We start from the raw sequence: 13037 nt of genomic DNA on the forward strand, positions 1-13037 counted from the left end.
TGGGGGTCTCCAAGTGCTCCCTTTAGGAGCTGACCTCTGGCAGGAAGCCTGCAAGAGCTGGTAATGGCGAGGCAGCTAGGGTAGGGATACTGATATATTTTCATTTATATCTTATCCTTGATGCTAGTACTTGGTCTTATCCACCTGAATAAAACTGCTGCTCTTACTTATCCACTTACTTATCTTACTTTATCCACCTGGAGCTTTCCTGGAGAGAAGCCTTTATTTTCTCAAAGTGCAGATGTGTGCAGTGTCCAGCGCAGGGGCGTTCTGCTCTAAGCCAGCAGGAGTAGTAACAGCATTTTTACATGCATCTCCCATCCAAATGGTAGCAGTCTGCTTCAATTTTTACTTCCATTTTCCCCTCTTCACGTGATGCCTTTTGAGCAGTCTGTTCTGCCCTTCCCCTCTGCCTCTGCATTTTGTGTGTGTTGGAGGAGGAGACCGCCTGACTCAGCCTTGTAATCGTTTCCCAGCATCTTTTAGAGAGTCCTCTGCAAATCCCTTAGAGCATTTTATCTTGCAGAGTCGTCACAGATCTCTCCCTCTTTCTCGGAGGCTAGAGTTAATCCAAGATTTAGAGGGGTGTTGAGGAGTGCAGGAGGGAAGTGTCAAGCAGCTGTTTCTGCTACAGTTTATCAGTGGCACCAGGGCGGGAGGTACCCCTGGAAAGCACTGCCGTGGCCTGCGATGGGACAGGGGGTGTGCAGTATGCCCCTGCGCCAAGGCGTCGCACCTGGAAACGACGGAGCCTCCAGGCTCCAACCCGCGGGTGGGGACGGAGGGGAGTGGGCAGGGAGGTAGCTCGCTCGTGGAGCAGTTGTGGGTTGGAGCATGTGTGCATTAAAAGCGACGGATGAAGGGGTTCAGTAGATGTGGAGAGAGTAATAAAATCAGCAGGGAGAAGTAAGAAACATGAAAAGCTTGTGGAAAAGTAAACACAGGCAGTGTTTAGTTTTATGAATTTACATTTTTGGCTACATTCTCCATTCAAGGAAATGGACGGAACCAGATTCTGCTAATCGGTGTCAGTCATGCGCCTGGTCCGGAGCATCTGCATAGCATAGACCTGGCACCAGCCGCCAGGGCACCAGAGCCGGCGCAGGGTTGTGCTCTGATAACATATTGGTGACTAGTTAGTAATAGGACCTAGATTTGGGGTTATTTGTTGGTTGACCGACGCAGAAATTAATGGCAGACGTCTTCCTGGATAGTAGGTGTTCATTCTCCTTGACTAAACTGATTACAAAGCTAGCATCTGGCAACACCAAATTCAGTATTTCCAGAAATACAGGGTTTTTTTCACTGAGGAGTAGCTGAGAAATAGGTATATCCTCTAGCCTTAAGAACAGAGATGCTTCAAGAGCCCCTGCATAAAGAAGTGGTATGCCTTTCAGTGTGGCAAAATCTCTCTTTGTTGGTGTGAAGTCAAACTATGGCAGTTTAGCCAGCTGCTGGGCAGTGGCTGAGCTGTAACAGCAGTGTATGTGCTGCAGTCTGTGCAGAAGGCGAGTGGTAACGTCAGTTAGATTATCTTTCTTCCATTAAGGGACATAGTTAAGTCACATTAACTTACTTTTGACATGGGCCTAGGCCATTTTCACAAGCCATCACCACCATTTAGCTGAGTCACGGTCACTCCTTAAATTCCCTGTCAGTCTGAGCCTTGGATCTCTGCCGCCAAGTACAGGACACGGAAAAGTCTGTACGTGCTATCATGAGAAAATGATTTGGAAAAAAAAACACCCCAGAGGAAGAGAAATCAGCTTTGAGTGGGAAAGAAGTATTTTTAATCTAGTAAAGAAAAGGCATAGCAAGAACCAAAACCTGGGCAAATTCCAAACAAAAGTAAGCACACATTTAACTTTTTAACAGGGTGATAACTGTGGAGAAAAAGCAGAAGTGGAAGTGGTGGATTGCCTGTCTTTTAAAATCAATTTTAAACTCGATGTTTTTCTAGAAATTCTTCACTAATTTTGCTTTAGCTGAGTGAAAATTGCTGGGGTGAGTACAGGAGTAAAGGGATGAATGCTGTGGCCTGTGCCGTACGGTAGTCTGACTGTGTAATATCTGTACACCTCTGTATGTGTGAAAATGCCCTTATCCTGCAAAACTTACCAAGACAGTCACCTTTACACAGTCAGTTATCATTAGCAGATGCAGTGCGTGCAGCTCAGCGTGTGCAGGACAGCCTGTACCCGACAGGCAGACAGGCATGCTGCGCTTGCACTGAAGGCAGCCTCTTCCCCAGGGCAGCTCAGTGGCGATGAGGTGCCTGAGGCCGGCAGAGGCCGAGGGGCGTCCCCGGCGCGGGGCAGGAGCTCGGGAAGGAGCCAGCCCTACGCCGGCGTCGGCAGGCGGTGCTGGGACTGGGGGCACAGCTGGCTCCCTGCCGGCACGGGGTGGCTGGCCGGCCGCTAGCATCATACAGCATCTCCCCCTTGCACATGGCTCCTGCAGCTCGTCCACCCCAAAATAGGTGATGTTTTATGCTCCTTGTCAGTACGTGACTCATGCCACAGTTTCGCTTCTCGTGCCCATGTGTAAACTTACCTGCAAATAGGTAATATAAGAAGTGTTTTCCAGTGAAATGACAACTAGAACGTTATGCAACGTTCCCGTAAAAATGCATAAACCAAATGAAAAAATCCTTCTCTCAAAACCTTCTCTCTGTATTATCGAAACTGCCCTGGACTATTACAAGTGAAAATATTTAAAAAACCTAATGTCTGTGAGTATTTGCTTGGTTTACTTTTTGTTCTTCACCCACCTTAAAGAAAACAAGCTGTCTGATTTTACTTTGCATTTCTCATAAACAAGGAGAGTGGGACAGTGTGTGGGTTGCAAATCTTGAAAGGAAGAAGCGGCGCAGACTTCGTTTCCCAGGGTAGGGCTTTCTTTTTAAGTTACCAAACGCATTTCTCACGAATAATATCCTTTTAAAAGGATTTGAACAATATTGTAGAGATTTAAGCTAGAGGTCCCCTTACAACCATCACCTCTGAATTTGACCCTACATGCTGTAGAGGTATGCAAAGACTCACATGGGAGTCAAAGAAAGAGATGTGTCCTTTCTAATTATGGTTCTTGCTGGCTACTGTAGCGGCCGGGGCACTTTTGTACAAGTGAGAGGGTTTGGTTCAGGAGGCAGGTAAGCGTGCGTGGCTGCCCCGACTGCTCTGGGAGCAGCGCACGCGAAGGAGGGCGCTCCGGGGTGCGGGGATTTGAAGGAACCTTGTGGGAGGCTGAATTTAAAAGCGAGTGTTTCGCGGGTGGGCAGCCTGGGACTTCCCACGGGGAAAGGCTTTCCGAGGAGGTATTGTGAAGGCCGCGTGTGCAGAGCCTGCAAGGGGACAGGCTGAGCTGCTCGCGGGGCAAGCGCCTGACCTGCGCCAGGCTGGCAGAGCGGGGCTGCTGCGGGACGACCCCCGTGACCGCGAGCTGCGCGCCGCTGCCGCCCTCTCCCAGCTGGCTCCGGGGAGAAAGCAGTGTCCTGGGCCAGAGCCCGAAGCCTCCCCCGGCCTAGCGTGGGAATAGCACGCACCAGAGGATGTAGGGGCTGGTTTACGTCACAGCACTGCATCTGAAAGGACAAGTTACAAAAGGGCATTCTATAGAAAGGAAAAAAATACTAACTAAATATTAGAAGAATGTTTGTCTTCCTGCTTTTAGCATAACGTGGTTCTTTTTTTAGTCCCTTTTCTATGATGACTGAATTTGTAACAGTTGAAAATACTGCAGAGTCATTACAGTGAGCTCGAGAGTTGTGCTGAGAGTCTCTGTCATGCTGCTCCACAGTTCTTCAGAAACACAACATTATGCTTGCAGAGACCAAAATGTGAGTCAATGGCAGCACCATCACATGCTGCATAAAAAATTATAAAAACATCATTTTATAAGAAACCTGTATCAGGCTGCATGTATTATAAAAACATGCTGTGACTGCTAGATCTTGAGTAAGTATCAAGTAAAAACCCTACAGATTATTTACAGTAAAAGACAAACATTCACTCTTCCCCCACCCTCTCTCTTTTTCCTCTTATTCTTACTTTGACCATTCAGTAAATATCAAAGGGTAATCATTAAAGCAAACAAGCAGGTGAAACAGTTCTCCTGTCCTTGGAATAATCCACAACTAAAAAGCCTTGTGAGAGTTACTCCAGTGGAGATCTGATGCCACCTAAAGTCCCTGAGAAGTCTTGCAGTAAGAGAGCTCAGCAGTTCCCCCCAGTATCCTTGAGCGCTAATAGCTCTGAAGTTACTAGTTATTTATAGTTCTTTGTGGCTACATTAAGCACAGCAGAAGTTTGCACTGTGAGAAAATTAGCTCAGTCACGCTAGGCTGGGTAAAATTCCAAAATTCTGTCATCTTCAGCTTGCAAAAAGCAGACATTGTAACTCCGGCCAAAAGCAAAGCTTTGAAAAGAAGAGCCTGTCTTTCTTCCCCTGCTGCTAAAACTAGCTTGATAAGGATGTTCCTTTATCTTCAACTTCTGGAAACCCCCTGACTATAAAAGGTTCAGTAGATGGAAGGACAATGAAATGGAGATATTTTCCACAAATGATGTGAAGCCTTGTTATTTAGGGGATACTTACAGGTTTATTTCAGAGCACTTTACTGAGCAGGGTTAAAACCATTATACCTAGCATTTGGGCAATAAGCCTCATCAAAATGTATTGCAATAACAATATGCTGGTTTCACAAAAATATACATGCTTTGGAAAGTGTGTTGCTTTTGCTATATTTCCTTTGTCGCAAGTATTGAAAAAATGTGGTAGAATTTTTCTTTAGCATATTTTGTTGCAGTTTTGATTTTTTTTCATTTTTTCTTATTTGTACATTAGTGCTTGACATAAGAATATCAGTATTATGCATTGTTACTACTGACATGGCCTAACAGCTAAGAACTGAAGCTGCTTTTTTATTTTAATCATCATTAAAAGTTGCTGCTGTTTAGGGCTGTTAGGAACATCAGCCTTGTTTTGTAGATTAAAGCGTTTCCTGTCTGCTGTAATGAAACAAATTGACAACAGTCTTTTAGCTTCAGTTTCAAGTCACGTAAAGGACAGAGGAGGAGTCACCATGCAGCACAGTATAGATGGGGTACGGCCTGGAACAGGACCCAGCACGTCCTAAGCCAGAACTGGCACACCGAAAGGTGTCCTGGGAAACGGGCAGCCAGTGGGGCACTTGTGTTTTAATATGCTATGTTTATCAGCAGGTGGCAGGTGTTTTGGATTAAGAACCAGCTATGTTCTTAACATTGTTGTTCCTCTCTCTTCAGCACCCTCTCCAGCTGTTCGCATGCTGTGGTGGCTCTGCTGTACCCCTTTTCCTGGCAGCACACCTTCATTCCCGTCCTGCCTTCATCCATGATAGACATCGTGTGCTGCCCTACCCCCTTCCTGGTGGGACTGCTCTCCAGCTCTCTGCCCAAGCTGAAGGAGCTGCCCGTAGAGGAGGTAGGAGCTGGCACCGGAATTGCCTGCCTGGAGTAAAGCCAGTCTCACTCTGCAGAGGGTCTGGCATTCTCACTTGCGTCCTCATATGTTTAACTTTTAATTTGCCTCTTTGCTTCTTCTCTGCCTAATTCTCATGTTCAGCTACCACTTGGTAACATTGCAATAGAGTGCACAGATGTTAAAGGGTTTCGTTTTCTCTCTATTCCAACTCCTTCATATGTCTGGCATCTTGCCAGAGAGAAGTGACTGTTAATCTTGTTAACAAGTAAGGACAGTGTAAATACTCTGATTTGTTCTGATTGTCTCAAACCTGGAACAACGTAATGAAGTGACAGAGGGAAGATATGAAATGCCAACTGCTACGATACCTGTTAGTGCAAATGGAAGTTGTTCATGCAGTCATAGGCAGGAGAGAAAATAAAACCTTTAAGGCCTATTTTTGACTTCTAAGGCCCTGCTAACAGTATACTGGAAATTAAATGAGAGTCATACATCTTCAGTTCTTCTAGAAAAATACCACCAAAATCCTCACAGCCACACTCTCTTTATTCCTTCTGTTTTCCTGTCACTTTTCTCTTTAAATTTTCTTTTCTTGTGCTCACTTTCAAGGCTCTCTATGCCTCTGGCCCTAGTAAATCTCTGCTCTTTTCCTCCCACTCTCCTAATATTGCCTTCCTACATCTTCCCAACTTCTTCTCTCAGCTTTGCTGCTTCATTATCATTAACATTTCACACTTTAACCCTTCAGAAGTCTTTGAAGACTTTTCATGCCTCTGAAATACTTTTCTTCTGGACACTAACAAAAATGAATAGTGACAACTTGCGTAGGTTAAAAAAATGTCCTGCCTAACCTTTTAAGCTTTTTTGTGTATTAACCTTTATATGAGGTCTGTTGTACCTGAATTATTAAATTAGATTCTAAGCTCTAAAGAAGGAACTTCATTTTCCTGTTTTAAAAAGCACACAATTTGGGTTTTTTTTACAGTAGGAATTTGATTCATGTTGAGACTTGGTACCATTCAGATAGTCCTTCTCTTTGTAAAGGTACACAAAATGAATGTTGCCTGACTCTAAGCTATATTTCACTTTACTGTTCTCTTTTCTTTAGGCCTTGATGGTTAACCTGGGATCTGATCGATTCATCAGACAGGTAGAGTACAGCTTGAAATGTTGCCATCCTGTTTAGCAAGCTGTTTAGTCCTATAGTATTGCTAAGTTTCTTTGATCAGAGGCACTTGGCAGGAACTGTGCAGTGGATAAGAGATTAGGAAAAAATGTACTCACATTTTCTGTTTCATCTGCAAATAAGTACTGCTCCTCAGGTGTGCCAAAGGGATTGAGGTTGTTACTGTCAGAAGAAATGAAAAAATGTATTCACAGTGCAAAGAACACATCCAAACATAACATCATGTTAGCAAGAAAACTTAGTATTGCTAGAAGTGAAAAGGACAAAAATTAAAGAGGAAAAGTCACCAGAGCGAAAGAGGAAAGGTGAAGAATAGTTTAGTGGGCTAGGAAAAGTAGGAGCCCTGTGAAAAGGGAGAGGAAGGATCACCATCTCCTGAAAGTAACGTGGCTCTAGATAACTTCAAAAGTGTTCTATCTGCAGTTTAGGCAAAGAGTTAGTTCTTTTCCTAGGATTCCTTGGAAGATATGGCTGGTGAATAGTGGTTGCACCTCTAGCATTCTTGTGTTTGCTCACTTTTCCTGAATAAGCTTTAAATAAGATGAAGAGAGCAGCAGGGGAAAAACAGGAAACAAGATATACCAGAAAATAAGTAAAAGGAACTACCAAGAACTAAAGAAGTTTTCCCAAACCAACTAGAACAGCTGTGTATACATGTAGCTAAGCTTTGCATGATGTGTATTTAGTTAAAAACAACTATTTGGACTCTACTGTACCTGTGAGGTTATTCTACATTACATTTGTCGTGTAAAGAGCTGATTCCAGGCTTATATGTATTTACCTTGCTCTATGGATTATCTTTCCTGTCTTTAATGTCATTAAAAGTGACATGAACTTTTATTTGGAAATATGTGATAGATACACATAGGTTTTCATTATTTCATTTATGTAGGCATGACAACAGCAGACGCAAAATGCTTTGCTTCAGAATTCTAAACCTCGAAAAAGTATTTGCTGCAGTTACTGCACGGTTGACTGATCTAAAGATTTTTTTTTTGTCAGATGGATGATGAAGATACACTATTACCTAGAAAATTGCAAGCAGCTCTGGAGCAGGCTCTGGAGAGAAAGAATGAACTGATAAATCAGGATTCAGATAGCGATTCAGATGATGGTAAGTTCATTTGGAAACAGGATTCGTATAAATAGGCAGGTAGGTAGTATTGTGGCTCCATCCAGGAGAAAGACAGGCCTTCAGTACTCAAATACCTTTTGCAACATCAAAGATAATCTCAGAACATAGGGAGTGGGACTGATGGCATCAACAAACAGTAATCCGTTATCAGCAACCTATTCACATTTCTTTGTGAATGACATGCACTCCCATGAGGACTTCCAAACCTTTACTCAGACAGAGGTTTGTAGTCAACTCGGCCTTAATTCAGACGAGATAAGTATAGGTGCTTAGGTGTGCATCGGAGTTCAGAGAGAAGCAGAGACCTGCAGAAAGCACTTTGTGAATGGCTGAATTTCCTCTGCAGGTTCATATTTCTCTCCAGCAATTATAAAAAAAGCCTACAGTGAATTCAAATGCCTGTGGTTAAGAGGTATGAAACAAGCCTCTATTCAGTTTTTAAATCTATTTCTACTTGTCTTTGCTATACATACGTAAAACTATTTTAACATCTCAAAAGTGATAAAAAAGCAAATTCTATATCCTTTTTGATCAGTTCTTGGTAAAGGTTTATTATCCCCAAAGGAAACATTTTAGCTGTCGGAACTGTTCGGAAGCTTCTCAAGAACACACCGATTTAAAGTTAAAAGCAGTGGTACAATTTTGGTGAAGCACTGGCAGCCTTTTTAATTTCCTGAGCTATCTCCTGAGAATCTGTAGTTCTTGTTGATTCTCGGTTATGCTTTTCCCTATCTGACTGATATCTAAGGCTTCAAGGAGTTGGTACAACTGCTTTTAGTTATTAGCCTAGCATCATTAACTGCTAGATGACCGTATCTGGCTCAGAGTTGGATGACAATGCTGAGAGCTCTTGGTAGTGGCTGATTTCGGTGTCTTCTCGCTGCCTTATTTTGCAGAATGTAACACCCTGAATGGATTAGTGTCTGAGGTGTTTATCCGATTCTTTGTGGAGACAGTTGGCCATTATTCCCTGTTCCTAACCCAGAATGAAAAAGGAGAGCGTGCCTTCCAAAGGGAGGCTTTCCGCAAATCTGTCGCCTCCAAGAGTATCCGCCGCTTCTTGGAAGTTTTCATGGAATCCCAAATGTTTGCTGGCTTCATCCAGGATCGAGAGCTGCGAAAATGCAGGGCAAAAGGTAAGGGTGCTTTTCCCGGCTGCGGTGCAGGCTGTTTGTTGTCTTTCACGGAGATCCAGCAGTTAGCATCACTACCCACCATCAGAGCCACGTAGGAGTTCTGTGTGGTTAGCACATCTCCAGAAACACATTGCGCGCTTCTTGTGGGCCTAGATGACAGCAGGAGTAGTGATAATAGAAAGGTTTTAGCCAGAAGGATCTTCCCATCTGAATGTCTTATAATCATTCAGAGGAGAAATGGTTTGTGCCACAGCAGGGAGCGAGCCTGTGATGGGCGCAGCGCACGGGGACGTGAAACTGCCCGGGGGGTGCCTGCCAGTGCAGTTCAAAAGGAAAACGCGAGAGCAGTATTAAAATAAAGCTCCGTTAATCAACAGGTTAATTTAAATTCATTTGAAAGATTTTCTTGCGTGAGCTCAGGCTGCAGGCGGTTTTCTCCTGCAGGAGCAGTCTGCCTCAGAGGCAGGCATGGGCGGGCAGCGTGCGGCCGGGCCGGGCTGGGCGGGCTGCGAGCACTGCTGCCGCTGCTGTGGGGAACGCGGCCGCTAGCGGCACGGCAGGAGCCGGCAGCGATGGAGGCGGCGGCCCAAGAGGCCTCAGCCGCCGCGGAGGTCCGTGGGGCTGCAGGGCGCTAGGCGGGATGTGCAGCCCTGCCTGTGGCCTTGCTGTGTCTGCGGGGCGCGCCACGGCTTTCCGCAGCGTGCCTGCGGGGTGCTGGCGCCGCGAGAAGCACGAGCAGCGAGGGCCGAGGAGCAGCTGCAGCCAGCCAGCAGAGCAATCGTGCACTTGCTGCTGCTGCGGAGGCAGCAGCCTGGGGCGCCGGGCTCGCCCTGGGCTGCGCACAGCCGCGGCCTTCATGCTGCGAGCCTGGGCGAGCGAGGCCTTCCTCGGGGGGCCTTCCTGCGGCACCGCGGGAACACACGCTCGTCGCCCAGGAGCGCGTGGTGGCCCAGGTGACCGGGAGAGAAACTGCCTGTGTGAAGACCTGTCCTGACTTTGACTGAGACGGCAGGAGACAGGAGGTTGTAGTGAGGGAGTGCAGTCCAGCTAGCTGGCGGTGCGTGGGGCAGGCTGCCGGCAGGCAGCTAGCGTGCTGCAGTGCCCAGGGCTGCGGGGCCGAGCTGGGAGGGACCGGCAAGCTGCGGGGCCCTGCGCACCTGCGAGGTGGGCGCAGCAGTGGCAGGGCTGCTGCATGGCCTACAGGGAGCAAAGGTAAATCCTTTATCTTCGACATAACATCTAAGGTTCTTGACAGCAGCCTCAGTGCCCTATTAAACCTAAGGGGCCCTTACAGCGCAGTGAAATTTCTGAGTACTAGAGGCAAAGACAAGGGACTGTAAAAGTAAAAAGTTGGGAATGCATAAAGGAAAGAGGGAAACTGATTCAGCTTGACAAAGCTTTTTTCAGTCCAATTTTTTCACTCTCTTCTATAGGTCTCTTTGAACAGAGGGTTGAACAGTATTTGGAAGAACTTCCAGACACTGAACAAAGTGGAGTAAACAAGTTTCTGCGAGGCCTTGGTGAGGAAAATCTTTGCAAGTATTTCTGAAATGGATTTTCATGGGTTTTTTTAAATTAAAAAAGCCTTACCTGAGATGAAGTCAAATAATCAACCAGTGGTTTCAATATGTGATAAGAAATATCAAAAGGAAAGCAATGAAAATGTACTCAAAGCTGACAAAAGTAGATTTAATTATGACCCTTGTTCACACTTTCATTGCCATTTGGAAAACAAGCCTTTGGCCATTCAGGATTCTTTTAATTGGATATCTCTATTTGTATTAAATAGAAGATTCACTCTGTAACAATTACATTAGAAACTAGACACATTTGGTAAGTGAGTTTTGACTTCGCTTGTTTTTTCAGTATATGTTAATGACTTACACTGTTTTCTTTAGGAAACAAAATGAAGTTCCTTCACAAGAAGAATTAACTCCTTTCTGCCAAAACACCAACCCAAAGACTATTTATGACACTGTGCGTGAGACACCTGCAACTTTTCAGATTTTGGTGTGGGAGGAGAATGAAACAAGCTGACCACAGCTTTAAGTGACTACAGATGCTGTTAGACAGTTTGCCAGATGATGATTCTTTTATGTATTTGGATAGAATTTGTAAATAATGTGCTGTAAGCTTTTGTAACTGATTTTGTAATGAGCAAGGAAAACTGTGGTAAATATTTGTATATTCCTGAGAATAACAGGTGCTTTTTTTCTTCAGTATGAATTGAGTTATGCTTGGTGCAAAATTGAATAGCTGATTTTGTGCAGCTGACTGTCTCAGCAGAACCACTGACTTCAAGGGATGTTTATGAGAACTACACTGATGCCTGAATACTGCGGTAATGAATGAACTCTGGGGTACATGGGAGAGATTGTGTGCAGGGGGGCTGGTTTCATGTTGCAGAGTTGGTATTTCTTTCCTAATTTCCTTCTAATACATTTTAAAAGAAAGAAATAACAAAGTTACTTTATAATAAGGTACTTGGTTCACAATACAAAACTTCCACTTGGTTTGAACTCTGGTCAGTAAACTACTTGTAACACATTCTGCATTTAGGACTGCTAAACATGAGGAAATCTCAGTTCTTTGACATGCAAGCTGCAATGACTAGGTACAGTACATCCTTTACTTATGTATGTATGTATGGTTTCTAATAAACTGTGTAAATATATCTGTTTGTTTATATTCATTGGAAACCTTTGCAGATTTCTGCTGTTGAGTAGGTACAAAATCAGAGTAAATTTTCTGTTGTTTTTAATTAATTTGTAATTAAAATACAAAATGATTATTATGAACCTGTCTTTTAATAGGTTTGCTGTTTCACACATGTAGGGGGTTTTTTTTGTACTTAATGTTATTCACTAGGGCTGAGATGACATTTTATCACTTCTCTATTAATTTAAAGCTAACAAAATGATCTCTTTAGACTTTTTTCTTTACATAGAGCAGAAAATTAATTTTTGCCATTGTTAATATCATAAATACTATTCCTGAACTGTGATATTTTCAGGTTGATTTTGAGCTATCTTGTTTAAATTATTTGAGTAGAACAACAAGAGCTTGTAGCAGAGCCTTTGCCTAACTTTCTGATGAGCTGATGACCTATCTTTTATGATAGTTTCTTTCTGTCCAGGTGGTGCTTTCATCTCAGTGAAGACCATTCAGCAAGACAGAAATGGTTAGTTCGTGCATTCTGCAGGGCAGTGAGTATTACTGAAGTATCTTTAGTCTGGTAACATAACATACTGTGATTCTGCTGCTGTGCTGTTGTTATTCTGTAAGCTTTTCCTTAGTTTGAAGACAAAAGCATAAAATACTTGAAAATACTTGCAAGTCTGCCAGGTAATGAAAATTCCACCCCTTTAGAAAAAAAAAAAAAAAAAAAAAGAACGAACACTGGTTTTTTTTCTATTTACAGCGTCATTTCTTTGCTTAATCAGACTGGCTTTGAGGCTTGCGCAATTCCTAACCTGGCAGTGGTTCTGGTTTGCTATCAGCCTCATAGAACAATATTGAGGGTTTATTCACTAAAAAGGTGAAGTCGTTTCCTTTTTCTTTTTCTTCCCTCACACTCATGTATATACAATAGCTTGTTAAGCATATGTGAATGCAAAATGTAGAATACCAAGTGCCTTTGATTCATTGAAAATGTAATGACAAATGTTCATTTCTACTGTTGCTCTGTAATATGCTGTAAATTACAGAACGACTTCTAGATTTAGTCCTCACGCCAGAAAGAATAGCCTTCATTTTCATAGGTAGAATCTGGCTATTTTATGAACAACAGCTGCTGGTAAATAAACGGGGAAACGCCAGATAAAACATCATCACTGGCTGAAGGAAACGCTGCTGAGGGAACCGTTGTTACAAACGCAGGAACGAGATGGCCGTAGGATGCTGATGTACGAGAACGTGGTGGTGTAAAACACGGCTCCCATCCGGGAGCTCTTTTCCTCCATGTGCACTTTAAAAATCTAAGCAGAGAGTTTTCAAATAATAAATTACCCGTCAACATGTTGTTCCAGTTTTTGTAAAGTGAATTGGAGAAGAGTATCAGACGAGATGAGGTCACGTGTCTCAAAAACTTGTAGGTGCCTTCTTGATTCTCAGTAGC

General features: G+C 43.8%; 1 protein-coding gene across 8 annotated transcripts in view; it reads left to right on the forward strand.

The window, feature by feature from the left end:
* Positions 1-11594, forward strand: part of DENND2B (DENN domain containing 2B) — a 189086-nt gene extending 177492 nt beyond the window's left edge. For all 8 annotated transcript variants that reach the window (XM_026104458.2, XM_064513048.1, XM_064513045.1 and 5 more), the window contains 6 exons: positions 5286-5463; positions 6572-6613; positions 7652-7763; positions 8681-8920; positions 10354-10440; positions 10819-11594. In XM_026104458.2, the coding sequence (XP_025960243.1) occupies positions 5286-5463; positions 6572-6613; positions 7652-7763; positions 8681-8920; positions 10354-10440; positions 10819-10853 (694 nt within the window). In that variant the 3' untranslated portion in view covers positions 10854-11594. The remainder of the gene's footprint in view (positions 1-5285; positions 5464-6571; positions 6614-7651; positions 7764-8680; positions 8921-10353; positions 10441-10818) is intronic.
* Positions 11595-13037: the final 1443 nt, after the last annotated feature.

Source organism: Dromaius novaehollandiae, chromosome 5 (assembly GCF_036370855.1).
Source record: "Dromaius novaehollandiae isolate bDroNov1 chromosome 5, bDroNov1.hap1, whole genome shotgun sequence".
Classification (NCBI taxonomy): Eukaryota; Metazoa; Chordata; class Aves; order Casuariiformes; family Dromaiidae; genus Dromaius; species Dromaius novaehollandiae.